General features: G+C 35.6%; 1 protein-coding gene across 21 annotated transcripts in view; it reads right to left on the reverse strand.

The window, feature by feature from the left end:
* CDC14B (cell division cycle 14B) overlaps positions 1–26,584 on the reverse strand; it is a 123,821-nt gene that overhangs the window by 32,093 nt on the left and 65,144 nt on the right. For all 21 annotated transcript variants that reach the window (XR_014063005.1, XM_081523304.1, XM_081523405.1 and 18 more), the window contains exons 4-9: positions 25,050–25,142; positions 14,190–14,266; positions 8,749–8,815; positions 6,841–6,903; positions 2,231–2,318; positions 1,717–1,947 (exon numbers count right to left, since the gene is read on the reverse strand). Coding sequence is in view for 20 of the 21 variants with exons in the window: in XM_081523304.1 (XP_081379430.1) it covers positions 1,717–1,947; positions 2,231–2,318; positions 6,841–6,903; positions 8,749–8,815; positions 14,190–14,266; positions 25,050–25,142 (619 nt within the window). In the remaining variant the exon portion in view is untranslated. The remainder of the gene's footprint in view (positions 1–1,716; positions 1,948–2,230; positions 2,319–6,840; positions 6,904–8,748; positions 8,816–14,189; positions 14,267–25,049; positions 25,143–26,584) is intronic.

The raw sequence follows: 26,584 nt of genomic DNA on the forward strand, positions 1-26,584 counted from the left end.
TAAGTTGATTCTCTTCTGTTACTTTCAGGGTTCTCTTTGTCTCTGGCTTTAGATTAACTGACTGATTGACTGCATCTTGATGTAGGTCTGAGTTTTTCATGCTTGGAGTTTGTTGGGCTCTCTGATGTTTACATTCATGTCTTTAATCACATTTGGGAAGTTCTCAACCATTAATTCCTCAAATAATCTCCCTGCTTCTTTTCCTTGTACCTTTGGGATCCCCAAAATCCATAAACTGGCTTACTTCATGGTGTATCAGAGTTCCCTTAGGCTTGGTTCCCATTTCAGCCTTTTTTCTTTTTGTTCCTCAGACCTGATCATTTCAATTATTCTATCTTTAAGTCTGCTGATTCTTCCTTCTGCCTGCTTACGTCTGCTTGTGAATCTCATCAGTAAATTTTTCATTTCAGTTCCAGAATTTCCTTTTTCCTTTTAATGCTTTGTATCTCCTGTTGATATTTTAATTTGATTCATACATTGTTTTCTTGACTTTGTGCACATTTTCTTTTAGCTCTTTGAGCATCTTTAAGACAGTTGTTTTAGGAGTTCTCTGGCAGTCTACTGGTTAAGACTCCACGCTTCCACTGCAGGGGGCATAGCTTCAATCCCTGATCAGGGATACTCCCATGCCATGTGGCAACAACAACAAAAAAATACAGTTGTTTTAACACCTCTGTCTAATAAGTTCACCCTCTGGTCTTTCTTTGGGACAGTTTCCGTTGATTCATTTTTTCCTTTGAATGAGCTATCCTTTCATGTTTCTTGGCAGTCCTTGAGGTTTTTAGGTGAAAACTGAATTTTTAGTGAAAACCAAAAATTTGAATCTGATAATGTGGGAACTCCAGTAATTAGATTTCTTATATGCTTCAGGGTTTGCTGTTTAGTTTTTCTTTTCCCCAATGTTGTATTTTTCTTAACAAAAATATATTCCTTATCTTCTTAGTTGAATAACCAAAGGAGAAAAGTTTAATAAATCCTAGTATATCTACACACTCGTTCAACAAATACTTATTAAGTACCAGGCACTGCTCTAGTTACTGAAAATCTAGCAACTTGTTAGAAAACAAAGTCTAAAAGATAAGCTCTTGGAGTTTGCTCTGCTAACTGACATATGCCAGAACCTACCAAAGTAGGCACTGAATAGACATTTAATGAATAAATGAATGTGATAAGCCTTTGTAGGTTTATCCATGAATACAACTTAATTATACTTTCCATATGAAATTGGGGATTTAAAAGCATTCTTTGGGACTTCCCTGGTCGTCCAGTGGTTAAGAATCCACCTTCCAAGGCAGGGTATGTGGGTTTGATCCCTGGTTGGAGAACTAAGATCCCACATGTCACAGGGCAACTAAGCCCACAAGCCACAACTACCAGGCCTGTGAGCTCCATAGCCTGCACACCACAACTAGAGAGCCCACACACAACTAGAGAACCCACACGCCACAACTATAGAGAGAAGCCTGCCCACTGCAACAAAGACCTAGAGCAGCCAAAATAAATAAATAAAGGCATTCTTTATGGGTACAGCTTTTTAATGCCAATACCTCAATAAAGTAGTTTTAAGAAAGAAAGCAAACCACAAAAGGAAAAAAAAAGCACTCTTTAAAACAAAGGCATCTTCACGTGTCTTGCATATAATCTAAACGAGTAGGTATGTTTCTATACACACATATATACATGTCCACCACTCTTTAACCAACACTAGAAACGTACCTTTACAGTGTACTGCAATGGCACCCTCTGCATTTTCACAAATATCCAGAAATTCTTTAACGATGGCATCAGTAGGGGTGCTGCCATCCGCAAAGAAAAGATCATAGTGATCGAAACCAGCATTTGTAAAGCGTTTGGCATCATACATCCTTTTATTCAGACGAATAACTGTAGTAACGTTGTGATTCTTAAAATAGGGAATATAAGCCTCAGGAGAATGCTGATGGTAACCTACATAAAGAAATTCACCAGATGTTGTAAAATGCAGAAAGGAAACAATGGATAACAGTATCACTTGTAACTGCATAGAAACAGTACCTGGACTGGGGATTGAATACCAATTTGATTATAACTATGAAAAAAGAAATTTAAAAATTAAAATCCAGGCAGAATGATGAGATAAAATGTTCAAGTACACTTAATTAAGAGAGCAGAGCTTTGGCCTCTTTTAAGAGAAAATACCGGATGGATACTTTTAGTAACAAATCTATACTGGTCTCATATTTTTGCATACCACTTTCAAGTCTGGTTCTTGAATGAGGTCCACAGAAGGCAAGAAATCGGTCTGGTATTATCCAATTTAAATCTCCATTTTCTGCTTTCTGCAAAGGGAAGATCAGCACAATTCATTTTTATATTTAATCTCCTCTCCATGTCCCTTTCAATAGTGAGTATCTTAAGGACTTCAAATCCATTTCCTTTAGCACAAAAGCTGTTTACAAATGACCATGAGACAGGAAACTAAAATTTATCCTGCTATGAATACTCCCAGGGAATACAGTTAGCCCTCAATATCTGTGGGTTTTACATCTGTGGATTTGGAAGGCTGACTATGAGATTTGAACATCTGTAGATTCTGACACCAACAGTTGGTCCTGGGACCAATCCCCCATGGATACCAAGAGACAGCTACAGTTAGTTAACTTCTGGTCCTAATAACCTTCCCTTAACAGCATTTTTTTTTTCCTACAATAGTCAGACTCTGGAAAATACAGCTGACTGCTGCTGCTATCCAGACTAGGCCTAAATACTTTGATTATTTTATCCAAGTAAATTCTTATGTAGTTGCTGCTAATCAGTAAGAAAACCAAATTTTTCATCATGAGGGATATGGAAACTTCCCTGTTTTCCTGAATTACTAACTGGCTTCCAATGTGAGCAATCTTGACTTCTTAAATAAAGAAGAAAAAAAATCAATTTAGGGTCTTGGTTTCTCAATATTTACTTTTTATTTCTACAGAGGCACCTTTCCATCGTTTTGCTGCCTATTTAATCAGAGAAATCAATGAAAATTTTTTACTAAAATTCACCAGAAAAATTAAAATCACAAGAATACTGAGATCACATCTAAACTGAAATTTAAAACACTTTACTTCCTGTTACTAAGTCTTTTGGATTGAATTACACAATTATTCTAAGATACAGTTCAAATTTAGTAACAATAGAGATGGCTACAAAAAGACTTAAGCAGCAAGTAGGAGACAGTTGATAGTGGGGAAGGAGAGAACATAAAGACAAGTTCAACCAGCTTTACAATTGGAGTATGTTTTTGTCTGGTATCTAAGAACAGGCAAGAAAAAAAATCAAGAGTTGCCTTAAGATCTATAGGTCAGGCAAGTAACCCAAAACTGATTTACCTGACTTAGTTATAAGTCAAGGGAACTGATGAGCCTATGTTCATTTCAGGCTAAAAGACGTAAGTAAGAATGAGGACAAGCACTGCCAGATGTTCTGACTTTGAAGTAAAACCAGAGTTTTAAAATGAGAAACGTGTGATTAGATTTCATTGAATCACAGGCATCATATACTGTAAGATGCATCCTGAATTCAGAAAAGTTAAAACAGGAAAAAATGGGCATCATGGAATCAATGAAAACCACCAATCCAAAATTTCTAAATACAGAGACTAAGGGCTTCCCTGGTGGCTCAGCTGGTAAAGAATCAGCCTGCAATGCAGCAGACCTGTGTTTGATCCCTGGGTTGGGAAGATCCCCTGAAGAGGGGAATGGCTACCCACTCCAGTGGCCTGGAGAACTCCATGGACTCACAGAGTCGGACATGACTGAGTGACTTTTACTTTCACTTTCATAGATACTAAACAAAGCTACCATTATGGTCTGTAGCTATTTAATAGTTCCCCGTGTCTCAATGCAATTTCTCTCTAAGTAAATGACATTTGTCAGTGACCCTACGACTCTACCGCAATGCTGAAATTTCTGCACTGGTGAGAAGGAAGCTAATTAGCACTTATAATTACTCCTTAGTAAAAAACAAGTAACACCGAGGGAACACTAACTGGTGTTTTTATTAGTTTTGCTTATCTAAAAAGAGAAAGTATATTTCATTTTAAATGTTTAATTTTGATAAAGTGAAAGTCGCTCAATTTTCACAAGGGGAAGTACAAAAAATGGTGTTAATAATTCAACTATATTCAGTAATTAAGATGGAAAATGTATATTGTACTTTATAAATGTATAGCTATTACAGAGAAATAAAGGCAGAGTTGGCCTAACGAATTACACAATATGCTTTTACATCTTTGGTACATCACAATAATGATCAGTAGTACTTATTAACCCAATTCATCAATAAAGTAGTTCAATTATACCTAGGAGTTTAAAATAATAGCTACTTTAGAAATTGTGAAAGAATAGTTATCTGAGGATTTAAGAATAGAGTGTTGTCTGAATAGAGTGTTGTCTGTGGAATCACTCCATTATTAGTGAGATTGTCTGCTCAAGATAACTACAGCAGGATAGAAAAAAAATAAAAACAAACCAAGATTCCACGGTATTCTTGGCTGAAAAAGACATTTAGCGTAACATCTTACTCATTATCTACTTGGAGGGCAGAATGGGAGAATCAAATTACTCATTCTTTAAAAAAAAATACACTACCTTAAAAAAACATAAAGGATCTTTGTGCACCAGCCTTCTTTTTGGTCTATATGATTTGATAGGGCTGACCCAATTTCAGCTCCTGGGATGACCAAAGTATTCTACATCCACTCATCCACTACCCTCACCAAAATCACAGCTTGGTTCAGGGGCAGAGACATGATCTAAGCCAAGCCAATGAGAGGAACTGGTGAGTCTTCTGCTGGAGCTATGAACATTCTTTTCCAGTAAGCTAAGTAAATCAAGAGGGTAAATAAAAGCTGTTGGCAGCCATCTTTATCCAATGGACACTATAGTTAGTTAACTTCTGGTCCTAATAACTTTCATTTAATAGCTTTTGTTTTTTTGGCTACAATAGTCAGCCTCTGGAAAATAGAGCTGACTGCTGCTGCTATTCAAACTATACCTAAGTAATATACTTAAGAGGTTATTTTACCCAGGAAAATTCTATATAGTTGCTGCTTATAAATAAGAACTGGGAGAACTGGCCTTGGAACAAAACTGGTTTCAGCTCAATTTCTGGCAAGTGTTTGAATACCTGACTGGTATGCATGAAGTTACACTTGCTCCTGGACATTTTGTTTATGTAAGCCAATAAATTTCCCCATTTTATTTAAGCCATTTGTGTTTACTTTTTGTAATTTGCATCCAAAAATGTCTTGACTTCATATAAACAAAAGGTTCTGACAAAAATACGTGTTTTCCAGAGGTAATTAGATGTATACTGGCTATTCATTTCATCAGATTCTATGCTAAGGATTTCATAAACATTATCTCATTTAATTCACTCTATAAAAGTCATCAATACTTACAAAATATTTTTAACCAAAAATTAAAGAAAAATGCCTAGGAGCACACTCACTCACCCCAAAAGGATGTAACAAGTGCAAAAAATCAATAAGAACTAGGACCGCAGAAACAGGAGTAAGAGAAAGATGACTTTAACTCTATATACAAGAGAACTTAAAAGCATTCTCAAGCATTCTCTTGAGAACTTCTCAAGAGAGTTCCAGAAAAACATCTATTTCTGTTTTATTGACTATGCCAAAGCCTTTGACTGTGTGGATCACAACAAACTGTGGAAAATTCTGAAAGAGATGGGAATACCAGGCCACCTGATCTGCCTCTTGAGAAACCTGTATGCAGGTCAGGAAACAACAGTTAGAACTGGACATGGAGCAACAGACTGGTTCCAAATAGGAAAAGGAGTACGTCAAGGCTGTATATTGTCACCCTGCTTATTTAACTTCTCTGCAGAGTACATCACGAGAAAGGCTGGGCTGGAAGAAGCACAAGCTGGAATCAAGATTGCTGGGAGAAATATCAATAACCTCAGATATGCAGATGACACCACCCCTATGTCAGAAAGTGAAAAAGAACTAAACAGCCTCTTGATGAAGTGAAAGAGGAAAGTGAAAGGAGCACTTGATGAAGTGAAAAAGTTGGCTTAAAGCTCAACATTCAGAAAACCAAGATCATGGCATCCGGTTCCATCATTTCATGGTAAATAGATGGGGAAACAGTGGCTGACTTTATTTTTCTGGGCTCCAAAATCACTGCAGATGGTGACTGCAGCCATGAAATTAAAAGATGCTTACTCCTTGGAAGGAAAGTTATGACCAACCTAGATAGCATATTAAAAAGCAGAGACATTACTTTGTCCACAAAGGTCCGTCTAGTCAAGGCTATGGTTTTTCCAGTGGTCATGTATGGATGTGAGAGTTGGACTATAAAGAAAGCTAAGCGCCGAAGAATTGATGCTTTTGAACTGTGGTGTTGGAGAATACTCTTGAGTGTCCCTTGGACTGCAAGGAGATCCAACCAGTCCATCCTAAAGGAGATCAGTCCTGGGTGTTCATTGGAAGGACTGATGTTCAAGCTGAAACTCCATTACTTTGGTCACCTGATGCGAAGAGCTGACTCATTTGAAAAGACCCTGATGCTGGGAAAGATTGAGGGCAGGAGGAGAAGGGGATGAGAGAGGATGAGATGGTTGGATGGCATCACTGACTCAATGGACATTGGTTTGGGTAGACTCCGGGAGTTGATGATGGACAGGAAGGCCTGGCGTGCTGCGGTTCATGGGGTCGCAAAGAGTTGGACACAACTGAGCAACTGAATTGAAGTGACATCTAAATTGTTCAATTTTTTTTCAAAAAATAAGAATATTATTTCTGGAAGTAAAACATATATAAAAAAGTTAAAAACAATATCCTTGAAAACTTACTTCATAGTATTCATATTCATCCAGGTTAAATGAGTTGAAATTAAGGAAGCCATATTGCATTGCCTAAAATCCAAAGGAAAGCTTTTAAGAATAAAGATACAAATAAGGAAACAATTTTCAATCCAAATTCTTAATAGTAAGTATCAGAAAGCACCCTTGAAAAGCATTGTATTTAGATTATGTTCCACGGAATAGCTTTCAAAGGCGGTGGACTATGTCTTTTAAATGCTTCCATCATCAGAAAAATCAGTTACAACAATATATATTTTAATGAGATTTTTTTTCATTTTCCTTCATTAGTCATCCTATCCATGCAAGATCTAAATTATCAAGCCTTCAAAGTAATCCTACTAGTTTATTAGATGAACACCATTCAGGCTTCAAATATAATACATAACCCAATGGTTGCTAAACAAATAATAACAAAGGGAAGAAACCATGGGTTAGTTTATATCAAACAAATCTCACACTTTATACATATCTTCACTTTCAAATTCTTCTGAACAGTCTTGAATTAAAAGATCAGTATTTCCTATACTAAAGACAGTCCTGAGATAAACACTAAAATTCAAATTTTTTGAGGGAAAAATTTTTTTTCAATAAGGAAAAAATACATGAATTTTCCTTTCTGTAGCCTCACTCTGCGTTGCAGTAAAAAGAGTATGCTAAGCAAAGTAAGTAGAATAAGTGTAAGTTACTATAAGGTGGTGGGAGCCCTAGGATCCTAGGATCAAGGACAAGTATGCCTGCCTGCATTAGCAACTTCTTAGGGTCCACCTGGCAAGGACTGTAACTGTAACTGGGAGGGCTCATTTATACCTACTGTCCTTCCATCTCCTGATCACCTCCTCTCCCCATTAAGTGCCTAAATTGAGGCCTCATGGAACTATCTCAGAGTGTGTGGCAACCTCCATCAACTCCTTACACCACAGTCGCTGGACTCAAATCTCCAATATTAAGGTACATCCTCACTGCCTTATTATAGGACAAAAGGTATACTAATTATCCTCTGAATCTGTACACTAACTAGGTCTCTCAGCTTAACACATAAAATTTCTGTCAAAATTCTCAGAAAGCCACCATATTTTTATCATACAAGACAGTAAACTTGGGTTTCTTCTGCCTCTGAAAATACAAGTCACACAAAACTTTAGATGTTGCTGAAAGCTTATTTGATCCAAGGACTACTGATTAACAATTCTAGTTTCTTGCACTGTCCTGATATTCAAGAACTATACTGGAGGGAGTGAGTGTTACAACCAGGGTCTGCTGTATCACCTGATTCCAGGGGACTCTATTCATTTAGACTGTGATAGGAAGCTATCCCTTGGAGTCAAAGACAGCAAGTAGCCCTTGTTATAAAACACAGGAATTATTTTCAAATAGCTTTGAGGAAGCAGTAATGACCTACTTAGTTTTTTATATAAAGCCTAGTAACAAACTAACGGGCTATTCAAATACTTCTGTTGAACTAGAAATTGAATGCTTGAAGATACAAAAACAAAGCGTTTGACAGTGTGTTATAGAAATATCTGTTGTAAACAGAATTGGTGGCAATCAGACTCATAAAATACATAAATCAAAGGGAATTTAGAAACCAGTAATCTATTTACTTCCTGTTTTTCTTTGACATCACAACGCATTCAAAACCAATTCTGAATTTAGAATCTAATTACATAATTGTTTTTAACATCCCCTGTGTTCAAGTGGCTTTCCCCCCAACTGACACAGAGAAGCACTCAGATTCAGAATAATCTGTTTTCTAGTTTAGTGTCATTCTAATGTTGGCAGGGAAATGGGACACCTCTGACATCATACACATCTCAGGTCTTTGGAGAAGGCCTGTCTTCCTTGCACTGCATTCAAGTTCTCCAGCACAACACTAGGCTCATTCTACGAGTCACTTACCTTCTTTACTGCATAAAAACAGTCAAGAAGTGTAATGAAGAAATTGCAACTTCCATAGGCAGCATCTCTGAAATTCCAAAAGTATCGAAATACATAGCTCAGTTTACTTAATTTTCTGCTGTACACTTATCTCAAGACAAAGTTGATTGAAAATCAAACACATATTCAGGATCAGTCTCAAAAGAAAAAAAAACAACAGAATTCTTGCCTTTTGGTTTTTAAATAAAGGATAAGTCACTGTTACACATTTCATTGTACCTTCTACCTATTCCAGTAGATACTGTTTTATAGATGTGGATCAATAACGACCACATTCTAAATTTCAGATGATCTCTCTAGACTGTTCTTGACTTTAATAGTTCAGCTTCAAAAGTTCCTTTTTGAGTTCAACTTCTCAATAGTATGTACTCTTCCTCTCAAAAAGATAAGACATTTGAATTTGTCCTTCAAATACCGTATCAAATTGTTAGCAGGAAAGACTGCTTTTTGATTCTGTACATACATGTTGTGTGTGTGCGTATCTATACCCACGTAGCAAAAAAATTTGGAGGTCAAGATAGTATTTGATAGGTGCAAGCTAAAAAGTATTTTGCTTCTCTCATTATGCTTTTATGACTTTTAACAATTTAACTGGGTAATTTCTTTCTGGTTCTTAAAGGATAAGAGTACCAATAAAACCACAGAAACTAATGAGTCAACTACTGTTACCAGAGTCACTCTACACTTGGGAAAAGTGCTTAAATGGTTAGGTAGACAGCCCCACTCAATACTACATCAGCACCTATCAGTAATCTTACTACAAGATTAGTGACACAAGTCTCACTATCAGTTAAGATTTTGTCCAGAAAAATAAGGTACTCCTCCATTTCCACGTGCTTCTCCCTTTTGTCTCTCTTGAGTCATTTCATTACAAACTGAAAATTTTAAGAATTAAGCAAGATAAAAATTAATTATGATCATTCTAGGTATGCCAAACAATTATGCCTAACTGGAATGGTACTTATTTGGTCCTTATGTAGAACCACGTTGCTACTGGAGCTATAATTAATTGCCTGCCTTGGTTGGGTTTTCACACAGTAATTTACTTACCTGAAAAATCAAACTGTACATTTAAGATGTTTAATTTTTGTACAAACTTTAAGAATACAGACTACTGTACTAACATTAAAGAAAAGGGTATCCTTTTTAGCTAAGACAGCTTTAGACACTCCTGTCTGAATTCGTTAGAATTATTGCAGTATACGTTAGCCTTCTTGAGGACTGGACACAAGGCCTTACAACATGCCATTTGTGTTCTATAAGCTTCTGAATTTAAAAGCTGATCCTCCAGAAGCTAGAAAAGGTTTAAATGTGACCAAGAAAATGATCTTTACCAACAGCTTACTGGTAATATTCAGGAAGGGGAAAAACAGAATGACCTGCAGCTCTAGTTCTCAGAGCGTGCTCCCTGGGCAAGGAGCAGCAACATCAACCTCACTTGTTAGAAATTTAATTTTCAACCTCTACCCCAGACCTGTGAGTCAGAGTTCTAGGGGTGGGGCTGGGTCCTCCAGGAGTTTAAGAACTACTGACTTACATGATCACACAAATAATGTTCTGTACAAATAACTGTTTTATGGAATAAGGAATGTTTTTAAGATAGAGAAGCTAAGGTAGGAAAGTGAAGTTTAGTCTAAATCAAAATCAAAATTATCAGCAGAAAGACAATGAACTCTCAAATCATGTCCCAATGTTTTTCACCATTTCTCCTCAGTTAGCTATGATTGTTAACTTACCGATAATTCTTTTCCAATCAAGTTAAAGGCATGTTGATTCAGTTTTTGTGACAATCTGAGCATTTATTCAATGCATAATTTTGAATAACCTCCTGTGGGCCAAGTCCTGCTCTAATCTAGCTTTGATCTGAGCTTGGATAAAGTTCTGCCATATTATCGGAATAGACAAGGCTCTTTCTTTATTCACTCATGTTTATTTCATTAACACTTCCAACTTTAAACACACCCACATCTCCTTCCTCTCACCCAAGCAATTAGACTTCTTCAAAATGGCATAATAGCAGCTATCAATCTGGATATAAGCCTTTGTGGGGTGAAAGCTTGTCATAGATCATTTAACAAACTTGGAAAAGCAGATGAGAATCAATAAAGGAATACTGCTTAGAAACAGCAAAACAATGTCAAATACTAGTTTAAAAAAATAACAATTTTCATAGCAGATTATACTCATAATAGCCAAAAACTACAAATAATTGAAGTATCCATCAAAAGGAAAATCGACAAAATGTGGTATATTCATAGAATGGAAGGCTACAAAAGCAGTAAAAATAAGACAAACCACTAACACCTGCCACCACAAGGATAAACCTCACAGACAATATATATTTTAAAAATGAGATCCCAGTTCTCCAAAAATGTATACTCTATGATTTCATTTATACAAAGTTCAAAAATAAGAAACATTTTTGGAAAGGGGATAAAAGAGAATCTTTATGGGGACTGACAATGTTCTGTATCTTGAAAGGATGGTACTGACATATACAAATGTAGAAGTTTACTGTGTGCTGTACATATAAGAGCCATGGAGTTTTTAATTGTGTCTGGAGTTTTTAATTGTGTCTAAGTTATACATGGATTTAAAAAGGAAAAGACATGAATGTTTAGCAAATGTTAGCTAGGGCTCAGGCACCAAATGTTTCATATGCAGGATGTTACTTAATCCTCATACTTCATTAGGATGATATTACTACCATTCCCATTTATAGACTAAGAAACCAAGTCTTGTATTTGTGAAGAACCACAGAGATATTAGTTGCAGAACTGAGAGTCAAACTCTCATCTGTCTTGAGGTCTACAGCCAAGCTATTAGCAGCTCTGCAATGTTACCTCTCAAGAAGATAAAGAACAGAGACAAAAAAAAAAAAGTCAACTAAGAAGCAAGGAGTATGATAGGTAATACCAAAGAGGAAATGCAGATGCTCTTCATAACTATGATCAAAGGTTTTTAAAAAACGTTGAACTATATTTTATACTGTTTTTTTATTTAGACAGGCAGAAAAATATATAATTCATTAAGAGATTATATATATATGTATACATACATTTTAAAATTCAGTGGTTGAAGAGTTATGTGTAAGTTAAGTTAAATCTAATTAAATATTACTATGAAGCATATAAGAAGTAATTAACTATGAATGAATGTTATTCTCACACAGTTCCTTGTTAGCAACACTTTGTTAACAGTTGTAGTTGTTCTGTGCTCTTGCACTGGCAAAGATAAAAGACTATACTATAATTTCTGTCAAAATATTATCCAGTTTTATTCACTTTGATTTGCTTACTTTCAATTTCTTTACTTTCTAAATTTACTTTCGAAAGTTCTTTAGAACAGTAAAATGTGGTGAGGTGCAGATTTTTAAATTTGTCAAAGGCTGATACTTTTGTGAAATTCAGTAATATTGTGCTATTACATACCAATGATTATGCAATAATCTTATTTTTGTAAATAAAACTGAATTATTAGAAAAATGAAAGGAAAAAACACGTAAATACAAGTCTAAATTCTCCTATTATTAGATTCCACAGACACAGACATACTCTATTAAATCACTAAAAAGTCTGTAAAATCTTACTCTCTATCCCTGTACTCATCACAAGCTGGTAACAAAAAGTTCACAGACCACACCTGGAGAAACAATGCTTTAGATAAATCCAATGTATGATACCTATGAATGAAGAGATTAAAATTTCACAAACCTGAACTGATTTTGGCGAAGCCCTGTTTTTTAGAGAATTACTGATCTTTGTTCCTGGAACCAGAAGCAACTAACTACATTTGTGAACACCAAACTTTAATAATTTTAAACACAGGTACAGCAGTAAACAACATTTATTCTATTTTGACCCCTGTATTTAAATTAACGTAAAACTTCCCTTACATCAATAATGTTTCATGGATCCTTACTTAAATTATGTGAAACGTGTAAGCTTATTCCTGTTTTAGGATCTTATCTTATAAACTTTAAGAATGGCACAATAAAAGATTACTATTATAAAGAAAAGTTCTGTACCACAAAATTATCACTGTATCAATGTATCTATGATTCAGGAACCATAATCACTTCTTCTGAGGGAGATACATGGTTGCTATTACAAGCTGAGAATATGAGCACTCTTCAGTTTAGAAAATAACCTTCATCCCTTCCTACTCATCTCAAAGAATACTTAAGATGACACACAAGCTAAGAAGAAAATCAGTGATACTGGATCCAAAGCAATTCTGCTATTGGCTAAATCACTAACATACATATTGCCTTTAGTGCAATACACAACTGAACTTTGCAGACTATCCTAACAAAAATCTCTAATTCATGGAATAAATCCATGGATAGTCCTACAGAGTTATTTAAGGAGACAGAGTCTGCCTAAGGTTTGGGACACTCATTCCCAAACTTGTCCACAATTAAGTCAGGTTCATAATCTTACCTTTAAAGGCAAGCCCACACCTTCAAAATTAGGCATTTGAGGTATACGCAGCAATTCTGAAACTATTAACTAATTTGCAAGTGGAAGAATGATGCAATATTTGAAATTCTCAATACAATATGCAAAGAATAAAATTATTTCACACATTTATTATACATTAAGCACAAGTATTTAATTATAGAGCTAAGTCAAGCATTTTGATAAACAAGTAGAAAAACTTCTGGAACTTCCTTTGATTTAAAAGGAAAAATACAAGTTTTTTTCTCTTTTTTTCCTCAAAATATCTTCAACACAATTATCTGGTAACTTTGAGATAAGGATGAGGATGTCATTAACTTACATAAAAACATTACTTATCTATTACCTTTATGACACAGGTGTTTTGGTTTTTTTTAAGTAGCAGTACTATATTAGCAACCTCACCCTATTGCTGCTTGCTGTGTCCCAAGAAAAAGGGGGTTCATTTCTGCCCCAGAAGTAACTTCTAATTGTTGAGAAAACTTATTTCTTAACTCCTCACGGCCAAAATGTCTCAGTACTGGAAAATGGTAGTTTTGAAGACTGTACCTCCAAGATTCTCATCTGATTACAAAGCACAGATTTTCATCAGTGGGAGTGGTTCTGATTTCTCATGTAGAAGCGATTTACCACCACCACCACAGACATCTGGCAATGTCTGGAGACATTTTTGGTTTTCATAATTAATTTTCTAGGGGTGAGGGCATTGCTGACATCTAGTGGTTTAACAGTGATGCTGTTAAACATCCTATAGTACACACAACAATACCCCGACCCCAACAAAATGTCAATAGCATCACTGTTGAATAACGTAGATCTATGGTGTTATTTGCACCCACCCCAAAATGATTATCAGATTTTCTTTCTTCAGAAACAACCATACCACAGTATTTCTGGCAAGGGCCTGATTAAACGAATCTACCATAATGTTCTTATATTTACCTGAATGGAATATAGGCTGCATCTCCAAACATTAATATTCTATATGCTTCTTCTGGAGTTTTCCCCAAATATATAACCTATATTTGAACAGAGAAGAAAAAGGCAATTTATTTCTAAATAAAGATATAGTACTGTCACTGAGAAGTAAGTTTTGTACAATTTTTAGCCAATCAGCTGAGGCTGGTTCTCTAGCTTTCCCAAGGATCCTACAAGTCACTCACTGTCCTCTCAGTGAATTTCTTTTGTTTAAATCTGCTGGCATAGCTGGTTTCTGTTGCTTGCAGTAAGAGCACTGACTAACAACTTTTTACAACCTTTTGTGGTGAGAAGTATAGCATTTTAAAAAAATTTTTATTAATTTTTTTTGGCTGTGCTGGGTCTTCACTGCTATGCTCTGGCTTGTTTCTAGTTGTGAAGAGTGGGGGCTGCTCCCTAGCTGCAGTGTGCGGGCTTCTTATTGCGGTGACCTCTCTAGCTGTGGAGCAGGGGCTCCAGGGTGCTTGGGCTTCAGTATTTGCAGCACGTGGGCTCCATATTTGTGGCTCCCAGGCCCTAGGGCACAGGCTCAATAGTTGTGGCACACAGGTTTACCTGCTCTGTGGCATTTGGGATCTTCCTGGATCATGGATCGAACCCATGTCTCCTGCATTGGCAAGTGGATTCTTTTCCACTGAGCCATCAGCGAAGCCCAGAAGTAGCATTTTAAGAACAGATTTTCTAAATCAAAATGTTAGACTAAGCACATGCTTTTGCCTCACCTCCCTTTTAAAATACTGAAATGATAGTAAAGAAGTATATGGGAGATGGCAGTAGAGGATGGATTGGGACTGGGACTGGGAGGCGGGTGAGAAGAAAATAAAAGTAGGACAAAGATGCTGAGCAACTCCATCCATTTAGATTTAACAACTTACGATACTGTACAGGTTTCCTATAAAACTTCATTTGTTTACTATTGTCATTTGCTTCTTTTATCTTTAGAACTACGTCATGCTTCAATTTTCAACTGGTAGAATACTTCAAGTAGATTTTTTAGCATTTGAGGTCCATAGTCAGTGGACCTCGTTGCATTTCTAAAGTATCTTGTTTTCTGCCCTGACATTTATGGACCACATATATGATTTCAGGTCTGCAGTCCTTTTCTCTCAATAGTTTATAGCTGTTGTTCCATGGTTTTCTCATTTCCAGTATTGCAGAAGTATTTTACTAGTCTCATTCTCTCCTCCTCCTCACCTGCTCCACTGGTATCCCTTTAAATAAGACACACCACAGCCCCAGTTAAGCTTGCCTGGGACTTCTGACCCTCATTCTATCCAAAGGCAAGTCTTTTTCCAATTCAGAATCTTCCAGCAGGGCATTTTCCACCCATATATAGAGACAAGGGGTAGAGAGGCCACAAGCATCAGATGTGGCCTACATATTATCACCCAAATTCAATTCAATTCTAAAGCTTACTTTCAAATAACACTTTGAATTTTGACTAGTAAAAATAAATCACAAAAAAATTTAATTACAAATTTTTAAAATCTCCATTATTTAGATTTATATAAATGAGCTGTTTCTTCTACCAAATTGTGAATATTCTGAAGTGAGAACCCAAGTCTTATGTTACACTGTAACCCCACATTCATAAACCATGTATGGACTCTGATTTGATGCTTAATTCACTGAACTTTAATCTACTTACAATAGTTAGGAAACTTTAAAATAATTGATAAAACACACTGGTATAAATATAAAAACATCATTGGATTAAGAAAAACTATAAAAATAAAAAATCCAGCAAGAATCTATGAAACTTAGAGAAGGATATATCTTAAAACTAGTCAGGTTCCAGATGGCATTTTATCAATTTTAAGACTCACAAATGGAAATGTTTACCCTGTTTCTAAAAATTATTTTACCCCATTTACTCTAAAAATAATACAGAACTATGATCAACTATACAGAATCTTCTAACACTTATTTATCTATAGCAGCACATAAACCCACAAAGAACAATCAATCCCAAAAACAAAGGAATGCTTTTTTATTAAAGTTTCAGACAAATCTTCAAGAACAACAATACTGACTCACAGAAGGTTGTAAACTACCATGAATTAATTTATCAAAATCATCTATAATCACACTCAACATTATATTTATCTAATATATTACTTTAAGAAAAAAAGTTTTTTAAATCTTTTTTTTGGGGGGGTCAGTGAGGGTAAGAATAGGATTTGATTCACTTATGTATTTGCATACATACACATTTCTAATACAACCTTCTCTCAAATTATATAAATTTTTCCTTAAGCACCGGTTAAAGATAATTCCTCCAACTCAAGATTGTAGTTCCTTGGTTTCTTTAGTTACTAAAATTGCAATGGTATTATTTCCTTCTAACTTTCAAAACAAAAACAGCCTCTAATACATTAAATAATTGTGAATACAAATTCAGTTCAAAGAACCCAAAAACAATGTAACATTTTTTCCTATGGAAAAACAAAACATGAATTCCTAGTGATGAATTTTTTAAACACAGACTTTAGATACAATGAGATAAGCTGAAAGGAATTTATAGATTCAGAGTAAGTTTGTTATATAATGCTATCATCTGAATGTTTGTGTCCTATCTAAAATTCATATGTTTAAAACCTAACTTCCCCAAAGTGATGGTAGTATTAATAGTAGATATGGCCTTTGAGATAGCCATGAGTGAAGCCCTCAAGAATGGGATTAGTGTCTTATAAAAGGGACTTCAGAGAGACCCCTAGGCCTTTCCACCATGTGAGAGCCCTCAATGGACTATGCTGTCAGCCCCATCTTGGACTCCCAGCCTCCAAAACTGTAGGAAAGAAACTTCTGTTATTTATAAGCCTCCCCAGTCTCTGGTATTTTGTTATATCAGCCCCAGAGGACTAAAACATGTTAACAATCAAAGAAATGTTTTCCAGCAATCTATAATTCTTAATTATATACCCACTTTCCTAGTCAAAAGCCCTTCCCAAATAAAATTATCATAAATTTGTTCTTGAGAAGAATCCTTAAAACGGCTCCTATATTAACCTAAATTCTCAAATTAGTAAACTCTAAATCAATCCAATTTTGTGATGCATCACTGTATTCCCAGCAATTTGGAAGCCATATGCTTCTCAAATTCTTTTGGTGTATTTTATGAAAAGCTACATATATAGAATGGTCACTCTAACTGCACGGTTGCTATCCCAAAATAGAAAATATCGAGATATTAAACAACTGTAATAGCTAACTTCCAAGACAGCCCAAACAATATTCATCTCCTGATATTTTCACCCTTAATGAACAGGTCACCACTCTGTAAACAGTAACCAGCTTCCCTGGTGGCTCAGATGGATTTAATGGTAGAATGTGACTTCTGAGGCTAGATCATAAAAACGTTGTGGCTTTTACCGTGGTTTCTTTAGGACTCCTCACTCGAAGTAAATCAAGTTATTTGTGAGGGCAGCCCATGTGGCAAAGAACTGAGGACCTTTGCCAACAACCAGTGCTAGCTGCCAGGCATGTAAACCAGGTCATCTAACCAATGGACCCTCTAACTCCAGTCATGCCTTCAGATAACTGTAGCTCAGCTGAATCCAGAAGCAGACACACCCAAGTTAGCCACTTTCAAATACATTCCCCACAGGAACCATTAGAGAGAATATCAGTTGTTGTTTTAAGTCACTAAGTGTTGGCATAGTCTGTACAGCACCAAGAGATAATACAGTAAGTAATGCAATAAACTACTACCAACTGATCATTTCACTTTGTTGAAAGTGGCTAAATTTTTTTTTAATGTGGCAAGTACAGAGATGTAATGGCAAGGAAACCCCATGGCTTAGGAACTGTAAGTAAGGAGAACCTGCTGGAGAGCCAGGGTAAGCAATGTCTCTGAAGGAGCAAAAGGCAATCTCACTAGAAAAATAAAATATTGGGGTAGAAAGTACTTAGGAAGTCAGTGAAAAGCATGGTTTTGTATACTGTGGGGTTTTTTTTTGGTTTGCTTTATTTCTTGCTGAACAATACTGTAGCCATTTCTAGGGCTTCCACTGCCCCCATTTAAAAAATTACCATCTACCTAAACCAGCCTCTGTGAAAACTTCTGATTTTGGATTGCTGATCTATGTGTCAATACTGGGAGAGGCTCAAGTAGCAATGGATAAATTAGTGGACTGAAACAAAAAGATCACAACTTGAACATTTATAGTTTTAATTCTGACAGTTCAGGTCTCAAATAATAAAGCAGTTATTTAGACAGGTTCTACAGAATATTTTGAAGTTTAATCTATATACTTAGAGAAGCCTTTGGCAGAGTTTAAAAAACAAAGTCATCTGAGTTAATAACAACAAAGGGTATTTAAATTCCAACAACAAATGTGGCAGCCCAATAAACCAGTAAACTATTTTCAATTATTCCTCATGGAGAGATGTCACAATGTTTTCTTGTATTTAATTATTTTCACATCAGCCAGATGACACAGTCATTCCAATGCCAAGAACTTGATTGATCTTTTTTTGAAAAATCACTATTTGGATTAACATACAATTTTCATAAATCAATGCAAACTGGAAATAGGTTTAAAGATTCAATTCTGAATAAAAAAGGTGAACGAGGAAAAGATTATCTGCAATAAGCAATTTACGTGATTTAAAAAAGTAAATAAGAGAAAATCACTGTCACAGTTCCTGCACAAATACTAGTTAAAAAAAAATCCTAAATCACTCTAAAAAAAAAAAATTAGATGGCCTTACATTTCAATAGCTTTAACCTCTCAAATTACTTTTATTTGTATGTAGAGTAGGTTGGTATAATGATGTTCGAATCAGATAAAAGGGAACTGGCACTTTGGCATAGCAAACACATCTCTACCATGGCCAGACAACTAATAAATGTGAAGGGATTTGCCTTGGCTATAAGGGTAGATGGATATATTCTATGTGAGTAGCAGGGACTTTTTTTGAGACAGAGCAAAAATCCCGAATTTTTAAATAAAAACACCTAATTTTTAAACATCACCAAAAACAAACTACTAATTATAAATACTCTGTGGGTTACCTAAAGCTGACAAGCTATTACTTTTTAACCTCTGGTGTTAACTGCTCACCCTAGATCAGACTCTTAATCCTTGTTTATAGATAAGAAACTGTAAAACAAGAGTGGGGTCCAAAATTCCACAGAAGCCTCACACATTTGCAAACGTCATCAATGCTAGTCCCTAGCAAGTCTCGCAGAGAGCGGAAATATCAGTTAGGCTCAGCAAGGTGAAAAGGGAAGTAAAGTTGTGATGAATGATGGTGACAACAGCCAGCTTCCTCCACCACAGTGCCATGCTGGCCCCCTTCTGTGGCTCTGGTGCACCTCACACTACCTGGTGCCTAGCTGCTCTTTACCTCTGCCTGGCTGCTGTTTGCCCTCCCTTTCACAGATACCCAGGAAGGGTGTTTGCCCAGAGGTAGGTGTTTACGAACACTTCGGCAGACCCATCTGCTTCTGTCTTCCAGTCTCTGTTACCCTGTCTAGACTGCTGTTTGTTGAGCTGGATTCACACATACTGCTTCCAGAGACTCTCCCCTCAGCTCAGCTTGTCTTAAATTCTCGTCTAATCCCTTCACCTTGCAGCCACCTTAACCCAGCATTGAGTTTCTGAGTCCAAAATAATTAAATCATTAAGAAAAAATGGATGACAGGTTCAAAAGATCATCATTAAATAGCAAATTAAGCCCCTGAGCTCTTATTACAACTGTTGAAGCAATCTCAAATACAATGAAATTTAGAATTCTACTCACAGATGGTTGAATTAATATATTCCTAGCATTTCATTAGTATCACAATTTTTGGTATAAATGTTTACAAGTAAACCATTCTGAAGGCTATAAAAATTGCTTAAAACAAAAATATAATAATAGAGAGTGACATTTTGAACAGGGAATCTGTATATTATCATAATTAGCTCTATAAAGTAATCTATTAAACATTACAAGAGGGCAAACTTGCAAATTATGTACCAACAGTTTGCTTGTGTCATTTATTTTACACTCAGGATGCTTTAACCACAGAAACTGTTAGAAACAACGGTTAATTTCCCAGGCAAGTTCTCAAAAGTACATTTAACCTATGGAAGAGCTAAGTACTGTATATATGCAGGAAAATATAAATGTTGAGACAATAAGATATAACCAAAGCTGATAACCAGTAAAATACAATGGTATCACTTTTGTTTTTTAATATAAAAAGCAGATGTAACGTGTAATAATGGTAGGCAGAACCAAAAAAAAAAGAAAGAAAATTACATTTAGTAAATGCTTAATTTGTGCCAGATAGTCTACCAGACTGAAATTAAAAGCTAGCTTAATCTGAACCTAAATCCTTCAACTTCTGAAGTGAAATCCCTAAACCCTTTACAACAGCCTCTTCCAAACAACTGCTTACAACTAGAAATTAACATTTATTCCTACTAGTCTAATAACATACCACCATTATTATAAAGTATACACATAAAAAACTAAATAGAAAAGGTGACATTTCTAAAATGAATCATTATATATTGTAATTATGTTAAAAATTGTGTTCACTAAAATATTAATAAATTTTAATGTGATTGCTATGCTTCAATTTTTTAAAATCTTGATTTAAAAGCCTAGGTGCAAGTTCAGCTATTTCAATTCTTGATTTTAATGGCTGTGGTAACTGAAAAAGATAGTCTTTAAAATTTGTTTCTCTATTCTTTGTATTTCTTGTGAACTGGAAGTTGTACCAATAGGCTTGTGCATTAGTATATGTTGTATCACATCAGAAAAGAGACAACCTAAATTGCCATTATTGGTGCTAAAAATGGCCACTGGATTAGGTGCTAACCATTAAATCCCGAAAGAGCCTCTTGATGAAGGTGAAAGAGGAGAATAAAAAAGTTGTCTTAAAATTCAACATTCAGAAAAGTAAGATCATGGCATCCAAAATGGGGGAAAAAATGGAAACAGTGACAAACTTTGTTTTCCTGGGTTCCAAAATCACTATGGATGCTGACTGCAACCATGAAATTAAAAGACGCTTGCTTCCTGGAAAAAAAAAACGATGACAAACTTAGCTCATTAAAAAGCAGAGAATCACTTTGCCGACAAAGGTCCGTATAGTCAAACCTACGGTTTTTTTTCAGTCTTCATGTACAGATGTGACAGTTGGACTATAAGAAGGCCAAGCACTAAAGAATTGATGCTTTTGAACTGCTGTGCTAGAGAAGACGCTTGAGAGTCCCTTGGACAGCAAGGAGATCAAACCAGTCAATCCTAAAGGAAATCAACCATGAATATTCATTGGAGGACTGGTACTGAAGCTGAAGCTCCAATCCTTTGGCCACCTGATGTGAAGAGCTGACTAACTGGAAAAGACTCGGATGCTGGGGAAGATTGAGGGCAGGAGGAGAAGGGGGAGACAGAGGGTGAGTTAGATGGCATCCCCAGCTCAACAGACCTGAGTTAGAGCAGACTCAGAGTTGGTGAAGAACAGGGAAGCCTGGAGTGCTATAGTCCATGGGGGTGACAAAGAGTTGGACACAATTTAGTGATTGAACAACAACAATCAAATCCCTTCAATATATCATTATATGTCATTTACCATGATATGTAAATACAAGTGCAGGAATGATTACACTCGTTTTTTAATCCTGTTCAGCAATGATGTACATTTGGTTAGTAAATTTCCAACTTCCTAAATGTGAATCAATAGATGCTAGAATAGTGCTGCACATTTTTCAAATATTTAGCAAATGAGTTCAAAACCCATTGAAATATTGTTAAAGCTGGTTTTAAAATTTTGTTTTGTGGCTATTAATGTAATACTTTACTTCAAAAACTGGTTATTAAAGGGAACTGGCTATTCATTCTGCCTTCTCAGTAAGAAAATTGGTTTCAGGGTAACCAAAGAGTCCCAACTGAATGACAGAAAGCTTAAATCATATAAAAGTAAGCCAGCTAATAAGTGAAAGAAGAATGAATAATTAGAAAAATGTTATACTGATACCCTAGTAAAATGATTGATTCAAGCAAGCATATTCGATTGTTTAAAATACCAAGAGGCATGGTTGATAGGGAACTGAATACACAAATAGTTCCAAAATCACCCCACAGAGAATGCTTAAATCATAAGGACAAAACAATATATTGAAGAGATCTGATGGTTAGCACTTAATCCAGTGGCCATTTTTAGCATCATTAATGGTAATGAAGGTATTCTATGTTTTCTGATTGATACAACATATACTACTAATGCAATCCTATTGATACAACTTTCAGTTCACAAGAAATACAAATAATGGAGAAACAAGTTTAAAAAATACCACAAAAGGAAAAAAAAGAACAAAAAAATTAAAAAAAAAAACCAACAACCACAAAGAAGAAACCAGAGAAATTCAAAAGGTAGAACTTTCTGTAAGAAACTAGGTCTGGCTTCTTAAAAAAAAAAAAAAAAAAAAAAATCAACGTAAGCTAAAAAGGACCATATGTGTGAGACAGATTTAAGTACACAACAACCATATGCAATATATCGTCTTGAATTGGATATTGGTGTAGACATTTTGGATTCATTGAGAAATACAAATATAATCTGGGTATACAGATGATGAAACATGTACTGAAATCAAAGAACAGATCACTGACTAAAAAAAGTCACGTGATAAAATTATACTGGTGAACATATATGGCTTCTATAAAGATAAAAGTATCTTTTAAAAGAAATTTTTCTACGTTTCTCAAGGGTCCGAACATGGGTTTTGCACACATTTTTTATAACAAAATGACAAAGTTTCAAACCTTTATTTTCGAAATGCTCTCACAAAAGTGAATTTGTTTTGAAAAGCATTTACTTTTCCACTTAGAATTTCATCCTTACTTGAAATGACAGGTTGAAGTGCTGCTGCTGCTGCTAAGTCGCCTCAGTCGTGTCCAACTCTGTGCGACCCCATAGACGGCAGCCCACCAGGCTCCGCCGCCCCTGGGATTCTCCAGGCAAGAATACTGGAGTGGGTTGCCATTTCCTTCTCCAGTGCATGAAAGGGAAAAGTGAAAGTGAAGTCGCTCAGTCGTGTCTGACTCTTAGCGACCCCATGGACTGTAGCCTACCAGGCTCCTCCGTCCATGGGATTTTCCAGGCAAGAGTACTGGAGTGGGGTGCCATTGCCTTCTCCGGACAGGTTGAAGTACCACCACCCCAAAATCTGGCTAGGAAACAGCCACTGACTTATCACAACGGGGCAGCAAACTTATCACTTTGTAAAAATGCTATGATTAAATTATCTTTTTCTCAAAAAAACCTACACAAAACTCAGTTATCTTTTATGTCCCTCAACTCTTTTATTGTGAGTGATACAAAAAGATTTTTAGTTTTGCCCTAATTTGTTATCCAAGAATCTACTATTTCAGATAACTGGCAAATCCATTTACCAGGCCACATAAACTTAATAGTTAGAAACACACTGAAAAGTCAAGCTGCTCTTCTCATTTCTTACACCACACATGGTGCCCGACCATCTGACAAAAGGACTAAATATAAGTATGGACATGTCAATCCTATTTTAAGTATTTGAGTATTTTAAGTATTTGTAAAGCCTAACTGCTTCTGTTGTTAGGGTAAAAAAAATAAACAGAATTACTAACTTTATCCTCTTACTCTCTCCACACCCTCTATTAGGTCCTTTTGAGTATACAAGGATGAAGGGAGAATGGTTCCTTTCAGAGGCCCAGAGTTTAATAAAAGGACAGAATCAGTCCATTTGGAATACTTCTTCCTGACTGTACTTCCTCCAGACTTTTTGCTTTTGTTTTTAATATTACTATACCACCCTCTAAGTCAGTCATTAAAAAGTCTTATTATCTCCAAAATTCCTCAAACAACTCCAGAAAAGGTCATCAGACCTGAAGGTCAAGTTTTAAGGAATTCTCACTCATCTCTATAAATCTTTAATTGGAGAACTCCATAGTCTTCAATCAGATCAAACCTACACCACTTACTTACTTGGGGTACCCACACTATGTCTTGACACTCCTTTGCTACTATTAATAAATCTCCTTTACTTAGAAGTTTTTCTCCTATTTCCCCACCTAGCATCATTATAGCCCCAATCTCCTACTTGAGCCAGCCAGTCATGGCTATAAAGTCATTTGCTACAGCCAAGAGCCATAAACCTCCTGCCAAGCTGGCTTCTAACTGAACAGAGGAATGAACTCAAGTGTAATTGTTTACCTGGCATTTTCCTAACTAGTCAAATCAGTGCTAACCTGGAAATGTAAAACCCTGGAAGGATTTCTAAATCTAAAACATATTAGCTGTAGGAGAATAAACTTCCGCATGCCAAAATACAACCATAAACAAAGTCAAAAGGCTAACACCAAACTGGGAACCAGTATGCCAACACATTTTCAATCAATGTGCCAATGGGTATTGATTTATAGCTACTTTTTTCACTAGCCATAGGAAAAAAAAAAGAGGCAAAAAATCTAAAAAGAGATTTCTTATTTATAAAATTATGAAGTGCTTTATTTCTAAAACAACCCTTGGTTCCCACCATACCCACAGCTACCCTCTAAGGGATTCTTTCAAACCAAAGTCACTGTATCTGGCTACTCAAGATCCCACCATTTTAGAGATCATCTCATCTGACCAGAGAGAGACAACTGACCGACCCCAAAGTAGTCCAGGAGAGCTCTGTGTGTTCTGCTCATCCCAGTTGGTCAATTTTTATAAAGCAAAAGATGTTCTTTCTGGCAAAAAATCAAGATGTCTTAGAAAAAAGCAATATCAAAATGCCAACTACAAGTACCACTGTTGTACATATTTTCACTAATATATTAGAAAAGTAGTTAAATACTTACCATATAACATCCAACAAGGAAAGCAGCATTTGCTTGTTTTCTCTTATCAGGGCCAGTAAAATGTATAATTTTCTTTCTCATCATTGTAATGGACTGCATAAAGATAAACAGTTGTTAGTACTTCCTTTCTAATTTCAAGTTTTCTAAAACTTTATTTTGTGATTAAAATAAATTCTGGATCTCACAAAGTTGAAGCATTCAGAAAGACTTTTTAAAAAGCTTTGATACTCAAAAATACCATGTACCTTCCCATAAAAGACATACTCTTGGAATAGAACAAATGTACAATTAAAGAGTGGGAGAGGAGACGCCTGAAACTAATATATCATAAATCAACCACACTTCAATTTTTTAAAAAGCAGGAGATAAAAACAGATACATTTGATACATTTTATAAGTATAGACTATCTCTGAAAGAATACATGAAAGCTGGAAAAGGCAGTAAAAGAGATCTTTCCTTTCCTTATTGTATGATTTTTAAAAAAATCTATTCCTGAAATCTTTAAATTAAAAGGGTACAAAAATAGGTAAAATAATTCATTCTGTTAGAAATCAGGATAGTGAATGGGGTAGGGAGGCGAGGAGGGAGGAGGGTGGTACAGAGATAACCAGGAGAGCATAAACGGGCTGTTCCTGGGGTGTTGCTAATATTCTGTTCTTGATCAAGTTAAAAATAAAAAAGATATAGAAAGTAAAACCAAAGGAACAACATGATTTGTTAGTACTTCCTTACATGTATTTCACTAACTCGAGTTGAAATGTTTCAAGTAAGGGTAAGAAACAGGACATATTCAGCTGAATAAGCACAGTATTCCTTCACTTCTGTAAGCCAGTGTTTGGGTGTTTCAATGATGAACGTGTACATGATGAATTTTCTTTTTGTTGTTTACACAGAGTAAGAGATCCAAGTTGATTTAAAAAAACAACAACAACCCAACCAGCCCTCAAGCAGCATAAGACACTCTTACTATAGACACTCTTACTATAAATTCTCAACACATTTTTATCACTATCAATTGAACAGGAATCAAAGTTTCAATTAGGTTGGATGGTCAATACTCTACAAGTTGTTCTAGTAAATATTCATGATTTTTTAATTTTGAAAAAAGGAAGAATATATTCTACATTGACCCAAACAATAAAAGTCCTTAGATGGCCAAGTATTTCTGATGTGGAATTTTAAGTCTGACGTTCAAGGGAGAAAACATCTGCCTTACTCACTAATTAATTTTCAATGTAATATAATTTTTAGTTGACAATGAGTTTTATTTCCGTGTAGTAGCCTAATAAATAATCAACTGAATAAACATAAAAAGTACCTCCCCCCAAATCCAGTATTTCTACTTGAGAATTTACAGTGACTCTTGTAACTGCTATCAGTATATAAACTTTTTATTCTACATAACTCATAATTCAAAGTTTTTAAAAAAATAAATGAATAAGGTTTAAGTTCAAACCAACAGTAATACACTCTTATAATTTAGTGATACAATCTTAAATATATGCTGTTTGCTCCTGTTTCCCTACTCCTTAGT

Source organism: Giraffa tippelskirchi, chromosome 1 (genome assembly GCF_054371585.1).
Source record: "Giraffa tippelskirchi isolate mGirTip1 chromosome 1, T2T-mGirTip1v1.2.pri, whole genome shotgun sequence".
NCBI lineage: Eukaryota > Metazoa > Chordata > Mammalia > Artiodactyla > Giraffidae > Giraffa > Giraffa tippelskirchi.